The 21,413-nt window shown below is 42.5% G+C and overlaps 4 protein-coding genes across 9 annotated transcripts; 2 read left to right on the top strand and 2 right to left on the bottom strand.

The window, feature by feature from the left end:
- Positions 1-643: 643 nt before the first annotated feature.
- On the bottom strand, positions 644-3,600 carry LOC109547017 (GRB2-associated-binding protein 1). Its single transcript, XM_019918232.2, has 11 exons — positions 3,309-3,600; positions 3,022-3,150; positions 2,792-2,966; positions 2,278-2,721; positions 2,027-2,213; positions 1,928-1,970; positions 1,695-1,874; positions 1,494-1,639; positions 1,312-1,435; positions 1,090-1,258; positions 644-1,032 (listed from the first exon to the last, which is right to left on the bottom strand). The coding sequence occupies exons 1-11, from the start codon at positions 3,384-3,386 to the stop codon at positions 872-874; spliced, it is 1,836 nt and encodes a 611-aa protein (XP_019773791.2). The 5' UTR covers positions 3,387-3,600; the 3' UTR covers positions 644-871.
- Positions 3,601-3,793: 193 nt separating this feature from the next.
- LOC109547018 (T-complex protein 11-like protein 1) lies at positions 3,794-6,546 on the top strand. 3 transcript variants are annotated; one of them, XM_019918233.2, is made up of 9 exons: positions 3,819-4,253; positions 4,398-4,430; positions 4,581-4,854; positions 5,034-5,177; positions 5,231-5,350; positions 5,401-5,524; positions 5,587-5,975; positions 6,031-6,160; positions 6,217-6,546. In XM_019918233.2, exons 1-9 carry the CDS (start codon positions 4,138-4,140, stop codon positions 6,414-6,416), a joined length of 1,530 nt encoding a protein of 509 aa, XP_019773792.2. In that variant the 5' UTR covers positions 3,819-4,137; the 3' UTR covers positions 6,417-6,546. The 3 variants fall into 3 exon arrangements, with proteins under 3 accessions (XP_048519695.1, XP_019773792.2, XP_048519698.1); XM_048663738.1 differs by lacking the exon at positions 4,398-4,430 and having other exon boundaries at positions 3,794-4,253; XM_048663741.1 differs by lacking the exon at positions 5,231-5,350.
- Positions 6,547-6,605: 59 nt separating this feature from the next.
- On the bottom strand, positions 6,606-9,345 carry LOC109547019 (rab GDP dissociation inhibitor alpha). Its single transcript, XM_019918234.2, has 5 exons — positions 8,850-9,345; positions 8,441-8,795; positions 7,947-8,077; positions 7,700-7,837; positions 6,606-7,645 (listed from the first exon to the last, which is right to left on the bottom strand). The coding sequence occupies exons 1-5, from the start codon at positions 9,198-9,200 to the stop codon at positions 7,289-7,291; spliced, it is 1,332 nt and encodes a 443-aa protein (XP_019773793.2). The 5' UTR covers positions 9,201-9,345; the 3' UTR covers positions 6,606-7,288.
- Positions 9,346-9,537: 192 nt separating this feature from the next.
- LOC109535982 (phospholipid-transporting ATPase VD) lies at positions 9,538-21,396 on the top strand. Of its 4 annotated transcripts, none has more exons than XM_048663718.1 (16): positions 9,538-9,761; positions 10,463-10,719; positions 10,994-11,177; positions 11,235-11,696; positions 13,633-13,837; positions 13,898-14,090; positions 14,151-14,392; positions 14,447-14,717; positions 14,808-15,005; positions 15,056-16,495; positions 16,552-16,703; positions 16,766-16,889; positions 16,942-17,204; positions 17,261-17,448; positions 17,524-17,609; positions 20,089-21,396. In XM_048663718.1, exons 1-16 carry the CDS (start codon positions 9,553-9,555, stop codon positions 20,121-20,123), a joined length of 4,509 nt encoding a protein of 1,502 aa, XP_048519675.1. In that variant the 5' UTR covers positions 9,538-9,552; the 3' UTR covers positions 20,124-21,396. The 4 variants fall into 4 exon arrangements, with proteins under 4 accessions (XP_048519675.1, XP_048519673.1, XP_048519676.1 ...); XM_048663716.1 differs by having other exon boundaries at positions 17,524-17,664; XM_048663719.1 differs by having other exon boundaries at positions 9,669-9,780; positions 17,524-17,664.
- Positions 21,397-21,413: the final 17 nt, after the last annotated feature.

The following is a 21,413-nucleotide window of genomic DNA, read 5'->3' as shown; positions in this document are numbered from 1 at the left end:
AACGTTTTTCGAACGCCTTTTCTGACTAATTGGGAAATTGAGATATGGCGGAGTTTTATTTGGCTGTTTTTTTTTCAATCACCATCAAAAGGGCAAGTGATTTATCCACGACATCCAAGGTCTTATTATTTACAATAGATAATATTTTATCTGCATTGCCCCTTGGAACCGAAGGCACAACTCGTCCGCCACCAGTTTTATAAAGTTTTTTTTTCTGATTGGAAATGTGCTTCCGGATGCCTTCTTTTTGGTTGTTGTAGAATTTCCTGATTGTTGCGGTCGTACGCGGAATTGTTGTTTAAAAATTAATTTTTAATTGTTTTAACAAATAGCATTAAATTCGCCCGTTATTTTCTAGCATGTTGGCGGCTTTTCGTGGGAAGACAGAGCATTTGTTTTTTTTTATTTTCGATGATCTCAATGAAACGCGACGAGCTCTAAAAGAGTATCTCTTTCATTAGCGCTAAAATTAGTAGACCATTTTTGTTTTGCAGCCATTAGTAAAACAAAGTTCTATACATTTTTTTGGCAGTAGCTTGAATTGGTTTGGCAACGTTGGAAAGGTACAAGGTATTTATTAATTTTAATATATTTGAATAAATATTTCTGGATATGGGGAAGACGGTAATGATGAGTAATGAAATTTGGCAAAATGCATATATTTAATATAATAACTTTGTATACATCTAAAAGGCACACACAAAATAGGTGATTTTAACTAGAAAAATGCCAAGACAGAGATTAGCTGGTTTATTTGTGCGCTAAACATCTGGAAAATATGAATTAATGTGACATGTTCCATATTGTACCTGTGCGTATTGTGTAAGAGCCAAAATGCATAAAGTCCACTAGAAAAACCAGCTTAAATGGATCATTTTTTCGCAAATGTGGTAACAGGCTCTTGTCGTTCTTTTTCGAGGTTGTTTCTGGTAATGTTGAAAGCCTCAGTTTTCCTGAAGTCCACTTTTTTGTACACGGTATCAGTTTCGCTCGCTTTTGGCAATACTTTTGACCCACTGTTTGAGGCCGCACCTAGTGACAAGCCGAAACATTGTACTGAACTTAGTAATACAATTCCCAAAAACGCACCTTCCAGATCCAAATCTAAATACTGCATTCTGTTCGAAAGATATTGGTAGCTGTCCTGGTTTTGATACGTATCGTCTATTTGGCCAGGAGGCGTGGGACTAGGCGCAGCGCGAATCTTCCTGATCCCATCCTCTTCTGACAAATGGAACGACTTCCTCATATTCGCCTCCTGAAACCCCGAATGTGACTGAAAAACACTTGTTAATTAACATCAGCACGTACTTGTAATGGAGTGGGAGGTTTGAGCTTCCTATCAACTGAAGGCGCCAGAGTCCTCGGTGATGGAGGCTCATTATAGGAAGAAGTGGAAAGAGTGTCCGACAGCTTTCTCCTAGGTTTCAAGTCCCTGGAATTGCAACAACACAAATTTGCAGTTCAGAAACAGTCACCAGTAGAGAAGCAACCTGTTAACTGTTGGCGGGGGCATTAATTGCGATTCCGACAACAAAGGACTTGGCAGATTGGAGTATGCCGCCGTAGAAGAAGAGTGCGAATGTGCAGGCGAAGACGGTTCCAAGTTTTGAGTGGCCTCCAGGTCGTATCTGAATACCTGAAATCCGAAAAGGTACATAGAAAATGCACGCTGAAAGGCATTGAGGTCTTACAGAGGTAATGGAACTCGTGCTGGGCTTGGGCGAAACATCGTAGTGAAACACAGTCCCTTCAGCGCACTTGGTAGGGGCCGCGTTGTTGTAACAATGCCTCCTTTGCAGTGTCCCTTTGCTCGCTTCCGCTTCATATGTGTGTGAGCGGGGAAAATCGTACATATCGTCACTGATTACTTTCTGAAATAACCAAGTTTATTTAATAGGCCAAGTCGAAAGACTGATATGCTTACTGTTTCAACCTGTCCGCTCTGGTCTTCATTTTCATTCCCCCTACTGCAAACAACACCTTTTTAACAAGAGTCCACTATAGACAGTTGTTCTTTAAGTACCTTTTCTTGGTGGGAGTTGGAGCCAAGTTCAAGTAGGCAGCGGTATTAACATGGGAAGACTTAGGAGGTCGTGGCGGCGGTAGCGTATGTGGGGCATCAACAAGTCTGATGAATTTTTGCGCAGCAACGGGCTCTGGATCTGGATCCATTGACTCATCCACAGAAGAACTCACTCGCCTTGACAAGTCTAGATGTGCAAATCCCATGCAATGTAAATACATTGTCGCCCGTGACTGGCCTTTATCTTTCACCTGAATCGACATTACGCTGCACCCATTCCTCATCGTTGAATACATTGTCGGACGCTGTAGGGCTTTGCAACGGCGACCCAACGTCCTGCCTGCCACCCTTTTGCGGGGTCAGTTGTCGCGGACAATCGTAGAAGCGGGGATCTTGGACATCGTTCACATAGTTGCGCCCCGGATCTTGGCTCAGGTTCACGTAGCTGTTCTGTGAATGAAACTCGTACATATCGTTCTGAGCCGTGTACCGACTGCTGTGCCTCTGGTTGTATTCCAAAAGGCTCTTGAAGTCTTTCAGGTCGAATATGGGCGATTTACCGGTTATACATTCGGAGATTGGGATGTAGGGGCTTGTGCTAACTGGCGATACGGGTGGCGTGGCCCCGATTGCTCCAGTCCGATTGGCATTTTCCTCTGTTATTTCGATGTTGGTGCTATTCATTGGTATATTAACTGCAAGAAACGTTAGAAGTTAAGAGTCTGATATAAGTAATGGCCAGCAGCAACAAAATCAAAAACTTACCATCTTCATCTTCATTGGTACATTTAAGGCTACAAACCCTGCAAATGCACGTCACCCAAGACTTCATTTCCTCTTCGGTATCGGCTGCCAAGTAGTAAGTACGATTGGGTGTTTTGATGCCGAATATATGGTCGAATTTCAATTTCCTTTCTTCGAGCTTCAGCCCCAAGTCCACCTAATAAAGCAACTCGTTCAGTAAGCATTTCGAATTGCCACACGTCTTTGACTACCTGTTCGCAGTGGTCCAAATCAATCACCCCCTTAAGTTTCCTGCGGTTTCTATCTGTGTAGTAGGTGAGAACATACTGTCCAGGGATATTGCCCGAGTGGGTCAGCAAAAACCATCTTCTTCTCCACTTCTAAACAGTTTTCATTCTTTTGTCAACTAAATCCACTAAATTACTTATCTGCTAATGATATATTTGATGTATGAATCATGTTTTATGAGACTGTATTTAATAGACATTTTAGACAAATAGTTCGTTGACAAAGCGATTAAAAGTGATAAGTAACTTGCCGCTCTCCATATCCTTTTCGTTGGAGGTGACTTGGTCAGCCAGCCCTCGAAAACGACTTCTTCTGGAGACTTTGCCATATTCGCTGCTTCCAAACGGACAGTTTCACTCGACTGATGACTAATCTACAGCACTGATTTCCTGGAACTTGTACTGTACAAAGATCCGTGTGTGCTGCTGAGACTCTGGTCAAGGAGATTGTAAAGTAATAAGGGAAAACACGCCAAAAAAGAACATTGAGAATGTGAAATTCCAAGAAATAGCAACTGTCACAGTGTCAAGTTGAATGCTCACAACATTTTTGCAATAGAACGTTGCCAGCTTTAGAACTGGTTTTTTCATAAGTTCCGTTTAATAATCCGAAATAGACGTTTAATTGACTGGTGTAATTTAAGATTGCCAGCCGGGCACAATAAAACCAAAGAACGTTCTCAATTAAAACAACACAATAATTATTCCCGTTCCAGGCTTCCAACTACGCAACACTGTTTATAACCTAACTTTTCGCCAGATAAACAAGCATTAGCTGTTCTATGGTTCGATATTTTGACACATCTCATCGTAATAATAACTATTACCATTTTCATGTAAATTCCCAGTGAAACCCAACAATTCACAGCAGAGGACAGGTGACTAATGTGGACACGTTTTCGCCCCGTCAGTTTCTCCACCAGTTAAAGAATATCAGTTAGAGTTGAACTGCGCTCAAGGACCCGTCGCAAGTGGTTCCTTTGTGTTGCACAATTCCGCAGTTCTGAACAAAAATAGTATCGCGACCTCATTCCTTGACTGGTTGCAGTAGTGAATACATTCTGAGTTTCAAACGCCAAGATGAGCGAAGAGAGAAGCCAGCCGCATGACATTGGGGGCCCTGCCAGGAACCGCAACATCAGTGAGGGCTCAGCTGCCAGTGACGATGGGATGACTTCAGGCTTTGCTGGCAAAAGGTAGGACACAATTTTATCCCATAGTTGGTTGAGTTTAACTATAAAATGAGAAGCTATCAAACTGACAACCCCAGTTTCACTACATAGTAAATAGATCTAGGCAAAGTACAAGATTCTCGCCAATACGTTTGTTGAATATTGCAGAAAACCATTCTTGGTCGTCGCGAGCACTGGAAGGTAACTGTGCGCGTGTTTAGTGCTTTCGCTCCTAACAATGTCTGAGTTTTTTTTAAGGCCCTTTATTAATTCATTTTGGGGGGTGAGGATGCCAATTAACAACGAGCTATCTTGGCTGGCGCAATTTCGTTAACTGACTCGGTGTTACAGGGAAAGAACTACATCGCAAACCTTACCGGTAGCAAGCGGTCTAACCGCAGCCTCTCCGCCGAAGTTTGTCTCTTGGGAAGAGATAATGCAAGCTGCGAACGGAATGCGCGACATGAACCTGGTGCATCAGATCGCTGTGGACGAGAATTTCCGACTGGAAAAGGCGGAACCGGAACCAAACACCTTACAAAAAGTCATCAAAGATACAATGCACAGGGCCTTTTGGGATATTCTGCGGCAACAACTGGCTGAGGATCCACCCAGCTATAACCAGGCGAGTATCAAGAAATGTACCATTGATCTTGGCATGAAACCGCTCGGAACCCATCAACAAAGAATCGGCCGATGTTGCCTCGACTGGCCATATAGGGAAAAGCCAAGGTTGATGGGGTTTCAATAAGGAAGTTGAATGCGCTGTAGAGGAAGAATAAACGGGTTGTTATTTGTTTTCAGGCCTTCGTTTTACTGGAAGAAATCAAGCAAAATTTGAATGATCTCCTGCTGTCGCAGCACACTAAGACAAAGCAGCAGATTTCAGAGATTTTGGATATTCCGTTAATCAAGCAGCAAGCGGAGAAAGGCATTTTGGACTTCACCGTATGTATCCGCATTAATTCGCCGGAATTGGCCTTTTAAAGCGTTCGTTTTAGTACTACGCAAACTTTATTATTTCGATTATGGCCAAAATGTGTGCTCCAATACGGGACAAACAAATCGCACGAATCCGAGAAATCACTGACATTGTCGAGGTCTATAAAGGCATTCTAGAGGTTTGTTTCCCTGTTTCTCAAGCACTTGGTTTTCAACCGTCTTTCTTTAGACGCTAGAATTAATGCACCTTGATACGGCAAATTTTACCCTGCGACTCATTCGGCCTGACATAATCAACCACAGCGTCGAGCTGGAGCGGGCGAAATTTGCAAAGTTTCTTGAAGTGCAGGCAGGTAAACCAACTTTAATTCAGATCGATGGAAGACATATTTCACTGCTGTTGCTCCCTGTTCAGATGGCTTAGAACAGACGCGAAAGTGGCTCCTTCGGCACATTCAGGCCGACCAGCCAGTTCCAACAGACGTGGAATATGAGACGTTCATCAGGAGCTGTTCCAAGCGAGCTTTCACTTTAGCTTGCATCGACTTGCTCGAGTGGGACAGGTCGAATCCCTATCCTGAAACGTTGATTTTAGATGAAGAACGGTTGCGTGATGTACAAACTCGCACCTTTCGCTTAGTGGCTATAGCTACTGTTCTGTTGGTAACGCTCGCCAATGCGGGCGATGACTTGCAATTCGTCAGCTCTTTCAAACAGGTCCTCAAGGACCGTATAAGCATCTTGTTGGCGAACGTGAAAAGTGATGATGACTTGAAAGAGGCTTTACCAAATATTATTGAACAGGTGAGATCTGCAGAGATTAGTTTTGGTTCGGTAATTGAATATCCGAGTCTTTCAGGTGATAAAGGATGTCCGCGAGGCGCAGCAGAAGTATGACTTGCCCCAGTTAGGAGCTGCTAAGGAATCCGCGCTCAAAGATTTGCTGATGGACATTGGCCGCGAAGGCCACAAAGTGAGAGGGATAGTGAGTGAGTATTTGGATGCCGTAATGTTGGACAATGCTGCATTGCTAATGGACTTTCAGGGCAACGGATCAAAGACTTTTTCCTGAACATTATCGAATCGGCGACCGCTGCCCCCCAGAAAGTGCCCACAGGGCTAACAGCGTTCCAGTCGGACTTGACTGGCATTGCCGGTGAATTCCTGCGAATAGTTTCGCACAACAGCTCCGTTTTCTGCATTTGGTACTTCAATATTGTGTCTGCAGTCCTTCCAAAACCGTAGACCTATGCATTCACAGTATCAGCCTAATCAAAATATATTACTAATCAAGCTTTGACTTACCACTTTAACATCACTTACTCCTCGTGCCTACTTTATTGATATTGTGGTATTTAATAAATTATATGCACCATTTTTGCGTTTCAATTAACATCCGAGGCGAAGTTGCTAGCTGAGTGAAATATCTGAACATTGGTTTGTTTACAGGTTTATTTCAAATATTTAATTAAAGGAAATGCTACAACTCCATGCTGGAATTGCATTAAAGCCTGAAGATACGCTTAAAAACTAAACAGAAACCGGTGAATAGAAATGGAATTTTACCTTCCACATACATGCTCAGATAACTATCCAAAACACGGCGTATAACACGACCAGAGTCTAAATGTTTAACATTATAAGGATTATAGCATAGGTGTCCTAATATTATAAGTAGTAACATTTGAATCACAATTAAAATTTCAACAAAAAATGGATTTTGACTGGCATGCAATTTCTAGTTCTGCAGTCAAATGCATGTGGTAAATTCCTTGTGCTTTGAAATAATGAATACAACAACTCTCTTTATAAAGCAATTTTCCACCTTATCGTTTTGAGACACAACCACCTACAGGTGGTACACATCAGGAATGAGTCTACACAAAAAACTTACCCTAATATCTTTTTTATTGTTGTGGCTGACCCTACTGTGAGAGCTCCAGTTTTAGTACTTAAACTGGCAAGTCTCACAATACGTGGCCACCACACTTGAAGTTACACCAGAATATCTAAGCTTTCATTAAGGGTCTAATAATAAATTCCGCAAATAAAGTGTATAAAACCGATTAAAATAACAACAAAACGCACATTGACTCGAACTTACCAGACAACCGGCCTTATTGTTCTTCGTCGCCCAACTCGTGCTTGATCTTCGAAAAGTCGAACTCCTCGCCTGTTCCACGCTTGAATATATCAAGCACGTCGAGGCAAGTGGTTTCAAAGTGAGTGGTAGCATCGTAGGACTCTGAGATGAAGATCTGAGACTGAATTCCATCGTCGGTGGGCTCATAGTAGTCCGAGACGGAGACGAACTTCTGGCGAATCGGACCCAACAAATCCAGCCCGGATTTGATTTCAACCTCCGGATTTGCGGTTTCTACCGTTGTGGATACCATGGCGATAAACCAGCCCTTGGCGGCCACTTGATGCGTGTAGCTAACCACCGACACGTAAATATCAGAGTGGCGACCCACCTGCAACAAAGGTGTTTATCAGCTAAGAAGCTTTAAGAAGTGGGCGCATGCTACCTGTTTCTGCGGAATGATTATCTGAGTGGACAGAGCGTCCTTGGTGTTCGGAATGGGGTGGTCGATCAGGCAGATGCAACGAATCACTTTGCCCTTCTTGCGAACGCGATCTGGCACATAAGTGGGATCGCAATAGACCTAGCAGGGCAAACAAGCTTAAAGACAATTGTCAAGTACTCTCATTGAATTAGAAGCGCATTAATCACATGTCTGGGGTGTACGACGGCAAACAAGACAAAGTACCTACTTGCTTGCATTTGGCGATTTCGTTGCCAGAACGCACCCCGATTACTTTGCCGCCTTCACCAAAGACGAGCTCGTCGATCGGCTTGTCCAACATATAAGTGCCTCCGTAAATTGCAGACAAACGAGCGAAACCTTTAAGAAATTACAATTTAATCACTTCTAGTAATCGAAAAGTTTTTATAGCTTATCTGAGTTTCCGTATAAACTGTTCTGATTCTGACTTCGCAAGTCCGTTGATTGAAAAAAAAAACGATCACGTTCAGCCACTAGGCATTTAGTAATTATCGAAATAATCATCAACGAATCCATCTTGGAGCGTTCGATTTGATTGCAAAAGTAAAAAACTATATGTTTATGGTCTGGTAACAAAGCGTTGACCTCGCCGCCAGTTCTTTAGCGAACTTAATTGAAACGTGATTTCGTTGGATGTTGGTAATAACGTTCGATATTTCGGATTTTGTGCAACATTGAATCAGAGATTAATGAGTAGCATACCTTGTGGCAGCTCGCCCAATCCATACATTGGATACAAATAGGGAGACTTTCCATAACGAGCCAATGAATCCGAGTACAGTTTGATCCTCTTGATAGTTTCGATGGCTGGGTGATTTAGATAGTCATCATCCCTGAACAGGGCCAATGCATGCCCAGTGAAATCTTGCGTGTTCTTATCCAGACCAAATTTGTCGTAGAGAGCAGTCATGTTCTGAGTGCTAGGGTCGAAATCCTTCCATGTTTTCGGGTCGTCGTACAGAAAGTCTTGCACGTAGATCAGGAAGTTTCTAAAGCGCCTCTTCTCAAACATACCCATCAGATCCGAGGCTAGGGCTTCCTTTTGATCGACTGGAACCTAATCAGAAGTACAATAAAACTGCTGCTCGAATGGGGAAAATGCGTTATTCACCTTGGAAATCTTACCGCCCTTATACACGTAGCTGCCTTCCACACTTTTGAATTCCAAATATCTGGTCACACCAGTGTGAATGAGCAGTTTGACCAACGAACCGTTGGCCATTAGGAATTTCGGGATTAAATCAACATTCCAGTCACGCCCCCTTCCGTAGCTCTCGTCTGGAGCAGGAGCCCCAAACTTGGTGAACAGTTCTTCCAAAGGGCAGATAGAGGCGGATTCGCCACCATAGTATTTGTTGCGGTCGACATGTAAGACCTTTTTACCCGATACGGAAAGCATCCCGCTAAGGATGCACTCCTTCAGGCCGGTGCCCAGCACAATTGCGTCGTATTCCTCATCCATACTGGAGCACTTTTACTGTTCGATTCACCTAATTAAAACCTTTCTCAATACAGATTTTGCACTTTTGCCGAAACGGATACGTCGGCGATCACAACGGTAGAAACGTCACCGTCACTGTGCTGTCATCTCTAGGCCAGCCAGGGCTGCAATATCACGCTACTAATTTCACTGGAAAATGCTACAAATTTCGTCGTTTTTCCACGACGAAATTCCCTGTTTCAGCTCCAGGTTTAATTAGCAGCATGTACATCTGCCGCAATGGACAATTGAGACCGTTTCTGCGATATATAGATACTAGAGGAACATTATAGAGAAAATAGGCGCATATTGGTGCCACTGGTTTTTGACTTTGATGACGCCGCCGCACCACGTAGAGAATGTTGTCAAGCTGACAGATAAAAACAAAAAAGGAAACAGCAGAAACAGTTTGAAACCGTATGGGGCAGGGAAAGTAGTGTTACCGTTCGTATTCAGTAGAGAATTGCCATATTCCGTGCGTGCTTTAAGCCTTCATTTCGTGAGCGTCAGAACTCCTACTGCTACGACTCTTAGGGCCGCTCCGTAAGTTATGAAACAGAAGGTAAGCTGTATGTTTCCTTGCGTTTGTGTCCAGCAGACTATTCAGCGCTGAGTCCGAGATTTATCTCTGCTGGATAATGGACTGCTTGATTCAGTTCAATTTATTGGCTATTAACTTTCCTGGCTCAAACAAATGCAGTCAGTGAACAAGCAATAATAATAAATAGCAGCGATCCTTCCAATGTCCTAGATACAGTGTGATTCATAATCCAAAAAGAGGAGAAGGAAGTAGAACTTGTTCTGAATGCCAGCAAATCTCTGGTATCGTTTCAGCCTTCCAATGTCTTGATTTCAAGTCGAATGGTACCTCCGAACGTCCCGAATCACATATTATAAGTAGTTTAAACACCTCAACATTAACGCTAGCTTTTTTTTTTTTTGCTCGGCGGCGGCTGGAGGTTAAAAAATCTTCTCGAAGACACCCAGTGTCCCGTGACACCAGGTAGTGTTGGATTTCTACCAACTAAAAAACCCCCATTTTTGACTGCAAGTTTCCAGGAGTTATTCAACTAATTCAGGCTGCGTATTAATTGTCCAAGGGCAAAAACATGTACCACTAAAGGAAGGATTATTGAATGATATTAGATATAATCTAATCTGGTTTATTATTCTAATCGCTGTGGTATTTTCCAACTTCAATACGGATTTGATAGAACTAAATTAGAACCAATGGTCTTTTGCAGGGTGCCCACAATGTCGAATTTCAATCCAGGGTCCGAAAGAGCCAGTGTTCCAGAGACTGCGAGTCAGACGCAAGCTGGCGCTCCCACTAGCCGTGTAAGCTTGGGGGGCACCACTTACACATTCCCCGATGTTACGTTGGGGGCCCCCAGCCCACAACAGGCCAGGGGGCACCTGAGGAGCGTCAGCCATGGGGGCAGCTCCAACCTGCCGGCAGGAAGCAGTTCGGCTGGCGGAGTGGCCCGATCTGCTTTGAAAGGTAGTAAACCGTTTGAAGTGGTCTGTTTTTAGCTGTGAATGGGGCTTATCACGATCATTTGAAGAGGCAAGATTTGTGTATAATTTTGCTTCCAGGAAGTAATACTATCTCGATTAACTTGCTAGTGAACAATTTTGTTTAGCAAATAGACTACACCTTAAGATAAAAACTAGATGTATATTTAGCAGTAATTTGTCCAAAAGTTCAGTACTTCTAAGCGGAATAGCTGAGATCGATTTAGGAAGTATGACCCAGTTTGAACTTTTGGCTGCAGGTTCCAGAGGACATCAAAGAGCATTTTCACAAGGCCAGATCTCAGAAGTGCCCCCCGTCGGAGCTGAACGGCCGGGGCACTCCAGAGTCGGCTCCAAAACTGACTTCATTTTGCCACCCGAACACAAGGATTCTACGAGGGCCGAAGGGGCCACGTCTCGCATAAGCACCAAGGGACATTCCAGGTGAGCCTCATCCTTCATATTGCAACAGCGAAACTTTAACTTTTCTCTCTCTTGAAGGCAAGCCTCTACATCCGAGTCCACCTACACGCTGCGGAACTCTGATCCTCCTCATCTGTGGCAGAAACTTTACTATCGGTTGACGCGGCGCTCCCCCCGGTCTGAGCAAGAGGAACGGATCAGAACCGTAGTGCCCAATCACATAGTGCCGCCAAAAACCCCGCGTAAAGTGCACCCAAATGGGCGCCGGCCCAACAATCGGATTCGGACTACCAAGTACACCTTGCTCAGTTTCTTGCCGCGCAACTTGCTAGAACAGTTCCACCGGGTGGCCAATTTGTATTTCATCTTTATTGTGCTATTAAACTGGGTGCCCGCCATCAATGCCTTCGGTAAGGAGATCGCCATGATCCCCGTTTTGTTCGTGTTGGGTGTCACCGCTGTTAAGGATCTGTTTGAGGACAGGCGACGGCATGCCAGCGACAAGAAGATTAACAACAGCACCTGTCGAATCTATAATAGGTGAGAATGTTGCAATGTACGCTATCCGCGAAGATGCCAAGAAACTCGGGAGATTTTTCTAATTCGAAATTTGTACCGGATCGTTCGTTCATGGCACAGTTATGGGATTAATTATGTTGTTTTTTTTGTATTATTGCAAGACATTGTCCTGTCTACTGGTACTCTTTAATCCCCCTTAAATCATTATCTGCGGATAGTGCGCCTAATCAATAGTGTCACTAATCTTCGGTATGTTCAGGAACTGATGATGATCAATAACACCAGTTTTTCCTATATTCCGAAATCGATTCCTGGACATTAAAGTTGCATTTTTGTTTACCAAGTATAGGATTGCCCTTTGGAATAATTCAACCTCCATCAGATTCGTGCCAGAATTCCGGATGATTGTCTGTATGCTTAATCAAATATGCACCTGCCATGACACGAACAGCGGCTTTAATAAACTATTGCTCAGTGGTTTCGATTACTTAACTGTCGATCCACCGTAGAGGCATTTTTTTTGGTTTACCGGACTAATTTGCTTGTAAAATTGAATTTCTTGTAACGTGTCGTTGCTCACCTTGTTCCTACAAGGCTAGCCTTGGCATTTATAAGAGTTTGGGTGTAGAAATTCAACTATTAAAGCTGATAATTTGCTCATTAAAAAAAAACGACTGCTGGAAAGTGTTGTATAAATGCAATGTTATGAGTGTTTAAAAGCAACGTGTTCGTCTCCAATAGCCACGCTTGGTCTGCACACGCAGTATGCTTAAAAGCGTGTGTTAACAATTGGATTATGAAGATATTATTGCCGTGCGTTAAGTGAAAGTGAATTCGATTAGCATATTATCTACCGGAAGCATTTTTTGCTTTTTTGCAACATAGCAGGAGAAATCCATCTTCAACTACAAGCTAGTCTTTCACCAGTTGCCGGTTATTTGCCATAAAGTTGCCAAACTTTATCAGCGATTTGTTATTGCCACACTTAAAATTCTGCACTACTTCCCGCAATTTTAAGCCAGTTTTATGTACTTCCAGTCGTAGATGTCAGCTTCCTTGCTTAATCATTGAGATTAGAGCTAATGTTATTTTACGGGCTTAAGGCGCGTCCATGCCAATCCCCACTTTATTGTGTTTGTTCCTGGATCATTATTGATAAGTTCATCCTTACAACTCAAATCAAACCTACGCATTTGAGTGCACACCGGTTAAGGCCGTCACGCAAGTTGTTCATAATAGATTCCTATCAAAGTATCAATCATTTTTACATAGGTGCTACCTTGGACGTCGTTAGCGTATGTGCCTCAGTAGCAAATACAAACAACCATGTTTTATCCGTTGGGCAATCAGGGAAAATCAATTGCCTGATAGGCTCGACATGTGAACAAAGATATGCGCCCAACTAATAAATGCCTGGATAATTTTTTGTAGTGCAAATTCTTCAATGCAATTGGCATTAACGTTAAAAAACAACAACGCAATCTTGATTGCGTTGTTGTTTTTTAACGTTAATGCCAATTCTCCACTGCGTTTGCAGCAAAAGTAAATCGTTGATTAAATCAGCACACGCCAACGCGTTAACAAGCGCCGACCGACAGTCGCTTGGCGTATAAAAAGACGACGGCTTTGAGGTTGTCCACTCTTCTGCAAAATGCCCAACCTGGCTACGCAATGAAAACCATTGCCAAGGCGCCTTACATGTATGCAAATACACATTGTCGCGGAAATAAAAATGTGGCACATTCGATTTGTATGAAATACCTGCTGGCTTGGCTTAGGTCGCGAACCAGGTCTAAGAACTGTAACTAACCTGGTGGCCCAGTTGTTTAGCGTTTTGCATACAAGAGGCGATGATTCGCAATCAAAACGACCGTTGCCACTTCATGTTAATCAGGTCAATTTATCCATAAATGCACACGACTTTTACAAGCAATAGTAATAATTTTTTAACTTCTAGGGAGCACTCGAGGTACAGGAAAGTGCTCTGGAAAGACGTACGAGTTGGCGATCTAATCCACTTGTCGAACAACGAAGTTGTACCAGCTGACATCTTGTTGCTGAGATCCAGCGATAGCAGCGGACTGTGCTACATCGACACCGGCCACTTGGACGGGGAAACTAATCTGAAACAACGACAAGTAGCCAGGGGTTTTATTGAGAAGGTAACGGTTAGTGGCGGAACCAATAGGAATTCGCTTTAAATCCGGTAATTTTTCATCCAGCAACGGTGGTTCGAGCCAAGCAAGTTCCGGAGCAAAATCGAGGTTGAGTCTCCAACCACCAAGATATACAGGTTCCATGGGTCGATTGTGCACGATTCCGGCCAACGAGTTCCAGTGGGCACCGACAATCTTTTACTCAGGGAGTGCTTGCTGAAGAACACCGATTTTATTGAAGGCATCGTTGTTTATGCAGGTAATGTAGTAGTACGCCTTTTACAACCCTCTCAGCTCATTGTGGAATTCATTATATTAGGCCACGAAACGAAGGCGCTGCTGAACAATGGAGGTCCCCGATACAAGCGCTCTTCGCTGGAGAAACAGATGAACCAAGATGTGGTTTGGTGCGTGCTAATTTTGATTCTGATGTGTATCCTGGGCGCCATCGGATGTAAGCTGTGGCTATTGGCCTTTCCAGACTTAAAGTCTCCGTTTCGCGAGGAGAGCGATCAGATTGAAGCGTTTCTGGCCTTTTGGACCTACGTTATTATTTTGCAAGTGAGTAGCGCGTCTCGTATCCACCTCCTCCAATAAAATCTGTTGCGTTTCCAGATCATGATTCCCTTGTCACTGTACGTAACTCTGGAGCTGTGCAAGATTCTGCAAGTCTATCACATCCATCACAACGTCGACTTGTACGATTCTGTTATGGACAAGCGCATCGAATGCAGGGCGCTCAACATCACCGAAGAATTGGGTCAAATACAGTACATTTTCTCCGATAAAACCGGCACCCTCACGGAGAACAGGATGATTTTCCGGAATTGTGCCATTGCTGGCATCGATTACAACCATCCGGAGTTGGAGAACGAAGCCCAAAATTGTAAGTCAATATCAGTTAGGATTAGCGGAACTTTAGAAGTAAAGAATCACCCCTGTGTCAGCAACTGATATTTATGCAATGTATTTTCAGGCAACAAGCAGGGGAATTTGAGTGTGAAGGTAAATGAACAACTGGTGACAGATTTGAATCAGGGAGTTACGGCCGAACATGTGTTCAGCAGCCGGAATGTGCACAGCGCCCGAATTCAAGAGTTCCTACTGCTGCTGGCCGTTTGCAACACGGTGGTGTGTTCCAAGCATCCTCATCACGACAACATGAACGCCAGCGGTAAATTTTCCGCGTTGCTCATAGATTGATAATCACGTCTGTTTGTTTAGGCATTATCGAAGCCCTGCCGAATATTCTCAGCAGCGCAGAAGAAGATTCCGTAAAAGCAGTAGAAACCGCCAGTCCAAAATCGCGCTCGATCTGCGACAAGTACAGCCGGCTGGAGGAGTCGCGGTCGGTGACTCCTTCGCCTCCTCTCAACGCCTTCGGGGCCGACAGCAAGCGCTCTTACGTGCCCACATTAAGCCCCATTGAGTCGGTGGAGAATTCTGAGTCGATGGAGGGCCAGGCTAGCTCGAGATCGTTACGGCCGAAGCTGCTCTCCATTCCAAGCATCGGGTTTCTTAGCCGAAAATCGAACAGCACCGTCAATTTAACTGATGAAGAGAAGGTGAAACTGGGCCATGCGGCCAGTCCTTTGTCGCCCAGCGACCTCAAACCCATCTACGAGGCTGAAAGTCCAGATGAGTTGGCTTTGGTCGACGCCGCATACATTTACAAGTGCCGGCTGCTGAGACGCACCCCTACTGAGGTGACTGTGGACGTGCCAATGAAAGGGAGGATGATGTTCAAGATACTGAACATACTTCCGTTTGACTCCACAAGGAAGCGAATGTCGGTGATCTTTCGCCACCCAACCACTAGCGAAATCATCCTCTACTGCAAGGGCGCCGACAGTTCAATGATCCCTCGGCTGGTTCCGGCCGAAGATGACTCTGAGCAGACTTTCATCCTGAACAAAACACAAGTGCATTTGGGCAGCTATGCGCGTGAAGGCTTACGCGTGCTGGTCATGGCCAAGAGAGTGCTGAGCCAACAAGAGTACAATGACTGGACGACAAAGCATCAGGAGATCGAACTATCCGTGGACAACGTGGAGAAGAAGATCCGCGACAGCTACAACTACATCGAGTGCAACATGACGCTGCTAGGGGCCACGGGAATCGAAGACAGGCTCCAAGAAGGGGTCCCAGAGACCCTGACCGCTCTAATTGCGGCCGGAATAGTGGTTTGGGTGGTGACTGGCGACAAGCCGGAGACCGCCATCAACATCGCCTACTCGGCCAAGCTGTTTTCGCCGCAGATGGAGCTGCTAAAGATCATGGCGCGGTCCAAAGAGAGTGCCGAAAGCACCATCCGCTGTTACTTGGCCGACATTGAACTGCAGTCGAACCAGGCTGAAAACGCTGAAGAGCACTGTTCGGCCGGCTGTAGCAGCCGTATCGGGCCTCAAATGCCAAAACCACAGGGCCGCGCCCTTGTTGTCGATGGTAAGACGCTGACCTATATTTTGGATCGGCGCTCGAACCTGACCAAGCCGTTCCTCAAGTTGACCACGGCTTGCAATTCGGTGTTGTGCTGTCGGGCTACGCCGCTCCAGAAGGCCTACATTGTCAAGGTGGTCAAGGAGGAGCTGAAAATGCGCACCTTGGCCATTGGAGATGGTGCCAACGACGTCTCCATGATTCAGACTGCCGATGTTGGCATAGGTAATGAGTCGGCGACACATTGTACATATTGTACCATAATATTGTTCGCGTTGCAGGGATATCCGGCCAAGAAGGGATGCAAGCAGTGATGGCAGCCGATTTTGCCCTCTCTCGCTTCAAGTATCTGGAGCGCTTTTTGCTGGTACACGGCCACTGGAGCTACGACAGGCTCTCTAAAATGGTGCTCTACTTTTTCTACAAAAACGCCGTAAGTGGACTTTAATGTGCAAGTGGCATCGGTTACGAGCTCACTCTTAATCTCTGCTGCAGACGTTTGTGTTCCTGATTTTCTGGTATCAATTCTACTGCGGCTTTTCGGGCTCAGTGATGATCGACCAGATGTACCTGATGCTTTACAACCTGCTGTTCACGTCGCTGCCTCCTATCGCGATCGGTAATTAATAGCGACTGGAAACGCAAACAGTGGTCAACTAGTGCCGTTGCAGGTGTCTACGACCAAGACGCTCCTTATCGGCTGCTGAGGGACAATCCATATCTGTACAAGAGGGGCCGCTTGGGTCGCGCGTATCGGACGTACTCCTTCTGGATGACGATGGCGGACTCGCTCTACCAAAGTGTGGTGGTTTTCTGGCTCTGCAAGATGGCGTACGAAGGAACGGACGTGGATATTTTCGAGTTTGGCACCGCCACTACTACGGCCTGCATGTGCGTGATGCTTCTGCATGTCTCTATTGAGACCAGATCATGGGTGAGTACGTCAATGGGTTGAATTTGTTTGTTGCAACAGCAGTTTCTGGTCCTTAGACGATCATCCATGCGGCGTCGATTTTTTGCTCAATTGGTGCCTTTTTTCTCTACTCGCTGACCTACAACACCTTCTGTGTGAATTGCTTTGGACTGCCCAGCACCTACTGGACAATTCAGATTTCCATGCACAGGCCTCAGTACTGGCTGGTCACGCTTCTGGCTTGCGTAGTCGCTGTTCTTCCCAGGTAAACCCCATTTTATAAGATGAATCCAAGAAATAGGATGAACGGTTTTGAATGAATCATTGTTGTCGGTTTCAGACTGCTGTTTCGCGTGTGTCAAACCATGTTTGCACCCGACGAGGTGACCAAAGCGCTGCTCGCCGAACGAAAATCGCAACGACGAGGTGAGAAGTTTTTGGTTTCTTGGTCGCGCTCCACTTCTACGTCCTCGATTTACAGGTACTCGTAGGCGTAGAAGTTTTTTGCCAAATCTTATGCTGTGATGCTTCATTTTTTCTCTACTGCAAGCACGGACGTTAACTATTTCTATTTAACGATTGCTCTTTGCGTTAGTTGCCTAATAAAACTGCTTAATGTTCGATTGCACGTACAGGGTTATTGATTGAACTTTAGCAACCCCGTTTTAACATCTAATTTGAAATTTAGAGAAAAATGCTAAACACAAAAGTTGTAGATATTAAGGTCTAGTTTAGTTTAAGATAATACTAATTGATACAGGGTGTCTCAAATTCAAGTGGCAGACCAAACTTACCTTTTTTTTTTAATGGAATGCCGTACTTTTTATTGCATATTCGAACTGTTCGCACAATTCTAGGCCTATTCGATATAAATGTTCTATAATTATTTTTAACTGTTTTTGAGTCAATAACCAATATTGATTGAACTTTGGCCCCCCGTTTATGCAGCTAATTTGAAATTTATAGCAAAATATTATATACAAAAGTTGTAGATTCAAGTGCCTGACCAAACTCAAATTTTTATAAATGGAATGCCCGAATATTTAAATGGTTATTAACTCAAAAACCGTTGAAGATCAATATAGAAAATGTATATCAAAGAGGACTGGAATTTTGCGTATAGTTGGAATATGTAATAACAAGTGCGCGATTCCATCTAAAAAATTGTAAGTTTGTACCGCCACTTGAGTTTGAGACACCCTGTATCAATTGGTATTATCTTACAATAAACTAGACGTTAATATCTAAAACTCTTGTATTTAATATTTTTCTCTAAATTTAAAATTAGATGTTAAAACGGGCTGGCCAAAATTCAATCAATATTGGTTATTAACTCAAAAACAGTTAAGAGTCAATATACATGGTGTTCGGTAAATATGTTAAAATATTTTAGCAGCCTGTTCTTCCAGTCATTTTAGAGGGGGGTTTTCCTGAGAATTTTTTTAATTTAAGGTTTCATTGCTGAGATATTTGATTTTCAAAATGGCGGAAAATATTAGTTTTTGTTGTTGTTTTAGTCAGTATTGTTTGTGTTCTTTCAAACGGTTAAACGTGTAAACTTCAATTTTGGTGCCATTCTATGGTAGTGTTTTGTGGTTCAGTTTACTTTTATACAGGATAGAAATGTGGAACCCCTACTTTTATTTTGTTCAGAACTTTTTTGTGTGCATATAGACTTTTATCCGCATATATTTTTTTAATACTACAAATTGTTTGCCTACTTTTTTTACCTCTTATTGTTTTTTCCTAAGACCACTAGTTTGCCCGCAAAAAAATAAAATCGTTTTCTTTGCGTTCTCAAAATGTGTAAGTAATTAAGTTTGTTTTTAAAATCTAATAACATTTTCATATGACAATTTTGCTACGCATTATTAGTTAATTATTGTCAACCTAAATTATTTTTCGAAAATGTGTGTTTCGGTTCAAATTACAATTAATAAGTTTTAATAAATTTAACTAAACTTACTTAACTTGAAAACTGTTAGCAGCCGCAGTAAAATTTTTGACAATGAAAACTAAACGATATTTAACTGTCATAGACACAGCCTCCTTTGCTTATTGCACTTTTTGTATTCAAACGTTATTAAATAAAAATCCCTTAGTTACGTACTTACACATTTGGAGAACGGCAAATAAAACTATTTTATTTTTTTGTGGGCAAACTAGTGGTCTTAGGAAAAAACAATAAGAGATTAAAAAGGTAGGTAAATAATTTGTAGTAACTAAAAAACCATGCTGATAAAAGTTGAAGTGCATACAAAAAAGTTCTGATCAAAACAAAAGTAGGGGTTCACATTTCTACCCTGTATAAAAGTAAACAGAACCACAAAACACTACCATAGAATGGCACTCAATTAGATTATCATGTATACCAAAATTGAAGTTTACACGTTTAACCGTTTTAAAGAACACAAACAATACTGACTAAAACAACAACAAAAACTAATATTTTCCGCCATTTTGAAAATCAAATATCTCAGCAATGAAACCTCAAATTAAAAAAATTCTCAGGAAAACCCCCTTCCAAAATTACTTGAAGAACACGCTGTTAAAATATTTTAACATATTTACGGAACACCCTGTAGAACGTTTAAATTGAGTAGGCCTAGAATTTTACGACTATCTGGAATACGCAATAAAAAGTACGGCATTCTATTTAAAAAATGTAAGTTTGATCTGCCACTTGAATTTGAGACACCCTGAATCAATTGGTACTATCTTAAAATAAACTAGACGTTAATATCTACAACTTTTGTATTTAACATTTTTCTCTAAATTTCAAATTAGATGCAAAAACGGGGTGGCCAAAGTTCAATCAATAAACCTGTACATGAGGCGCACCTACTTCACAAAAATACATAACAAATGTAATTTAGCTGGAAAAATAATGCTTTTTACATTGTAGGAGAACCAGTAACCGGACTCAGAATAACCCTTTAGCGACAGTGGGTTGAGACCCGCAGACGGATGAACGACTCATCAAGTATAGATCTTGCATTTATCGGCTGTGATGCATATATTTAAGGGACCAACCAAGGGATTTTTCAGTCTTGTTATACTTTCAAAGACCGTTTGTTTTATAAAGCAGTGTTTAGTTTGCTTAATGTCTGGACAATCTCTTTATTTGCTGGTAAAAGCACCAAAAGTGAATAGATTTTCCACTAAGCAGGCACACACACATAGTTTCACTTGTGCCATTTCAGTCATAATTTGCACGTAATTCCAGGAACATTAGGTACTTATTTATTGTAGAAAGGCCGCACTGACAGTTACCATTACTTTATTTACTTAGTAGGCCGACATTTGCGAAGCAGGTCCGTTTTGCTATGTTAATTAGAGTGTAGTAGAATATTAAGAAAGTTGACAATATTTCCTAGCTTATGGCGACTGGCTGAGTGCTGGGAAAAACTGATCAATTTTACCCAACTATGTGGGAAATTCTTCCTAGTGATACTGTTACTTCTTTATTTTGATTCATTTTACTGACTGCCTGTAATTGTTATTATATTTTTTCTTTCCTGAGTTTCTATAAGTTTTTATTAGATTTTTTTAGGCCTGGCTGTCTTCACAACCTCCTCTCTTTGAGGTCTTGAAAACACCCAAGCCAGAAAAGATTCTAATGTTTCCCAATTATGGGTTTGTTTTGAATTTCAAATCTGATGATCTGATGCTGTTGTCTCGCCGAAACGTAAACCTATGAAATAAACGATATGAACATTTTTATTTCATATTTTGACTGAAACGCAGGACAAAAAAATATAATAACTGTTACTTGTTCCGAGACTTTTTAAATTGCACCTCTTTAAAGCCATATATCCTCTTTTGTCTATAATCCATAGTTTTCTTATTGCTGTCAGTACAGATTCTTAACCAGAAGTATGCAGCAGTAATTGATATTAACTTGCCAAACTGTTAGCACAATTTGTTATTTACATAGTTTATATTTTTATAAAACCGTTGTTAGACGTTCGTTCGATTAGCTGAGTTGATGCGAAAGTTAGTCTTCCTCGTTTTGCACATTTACTTTCTCATTGCAGATCTATGGTCAATTTCAACTATACCCAGTACAAAAGCATTATCCTATTTTTTACGTTCGTGTATAAAGTACGTGTGGTTTGACTAACGACAAATGCCTTAAACAATTTCTATCAAGTGATGTTTTACACGTGTTTACTATTTTAGATAAATTGAATATAAATATTGTTAAGGTGAATGTCTATTTTTTGGTTT

This window comes from Dendroctonus ponderosae, unplaced genomic scaffold, assembly GCF_020466585.1.
Source record: "Dendroctonus ponderosae isolate FM_Combo_2020 unplaced genomic scaffold, Dpon_F_20191213v2 Dpon_F_20191213_1, whole genome shotgun sequence".
Lineage (NCBI taxonomy): Eukaryota > Metazoa > Arthropoda > Insecta > Coleoptera > Curculionidae > Dendroctonus > Dendroctonus ponderosae.
The sequence above is the reverse complement of the archived record's forward strand: the minus strand, read 5'-3'. Positions and strand labels throughout refer to the sequence as shown.

Excerpts from the sequence above, each read along its gene's own strand:
- LOC109547019 (XM_019918234.2), bottom strand. The coding sequence starts at position 9,200 with ATGGATGAGGAATACGACGCAATTGTGCTGGGCACCGGCCTGAAGGAG. Across the intron at positions 7,838-7,946 it reads AAATCGCCAAATGCAAGCAA|GTCTATTGCGATCCCACTTA; the intron begins GTAGGTACTTTG and ends TTGCCCTGCTAG. Across the intron at positions 7,646-7,699 it reads TAATCATTCCGCAGAAACAG|GTGGGTCGCCACTCTGATAT; the intron begins GTAGCATGCGCC and ends CCTTTGTTGCAG.
- LOC109547017 (XM_019918232.2), bottom strand. The coding sequence starts at position 3,386 with ATGGCAAAGTCTCCAGAAGAAGTCGTTTTCGAGGGCTGGCTGACCAAG. Across the intron at positions 3,151-3,308 it reads CGAAAAGGATATGGAGAGCG|AAGTGGAGAAGAAGATGGTT; the intron begins GCAAGTTACTTA and ends AAAACTGTTTAG. Across the intron at positions 2,214-2,277 it reads GCAGCGTAATGTCGATTCAG|ACTTGTCAAGGCGAGTGAGT; the intron begins GTGAAAGATAAA and ends TTGCACATCTAG.
- LOC109547018 (XM_019918233.2), top strand. The coding sequence starts at position 4,138 with ATGAGCGAAGAGAGAAGCCAGCCGCATGACATTGGGGGCCCTGCCAGG. Across the intron at positions 4,855-5,033 it reads ATCCACCCAGCTATAACCAG|GCCTTCGTTTTACTGGAAGA; the intron begins GCGAGTATCAAG and ends ATTTGTTTTCAG. Across the intron at positions 5,525-5,586 it reads GTTTCTTGAAGTGCAGGCAG|ATGGCTTAGAACAGACGCGA; the intron begins GTAAACCAACTT and ends CTCCCTGTTCAG.
- LOC109535982 (XM_048663716.1), top strand. The coding sequence starts at position 9,553 with ATGACGCCGCCGCACCACGTAGAGAATGTTGTCAAGCTGACAGATAAA. Across the intron at positions 13,838-13,897 it reads CCAGGGGTTTTATTGAGAAG|CAACGGTGGTTCGAGCCAAG; the intron begins GTAACGGTTAGT and ends TTTTTCATCCAG. Across the intron at positions 17,449-17,523 it reads GTAGTCGCTGTTCTTCCCAG|ACTGCTGTTTCGCGTGTGTC; the intron begins GTAAACCCCATT and ends TGTCGGTTTCAG.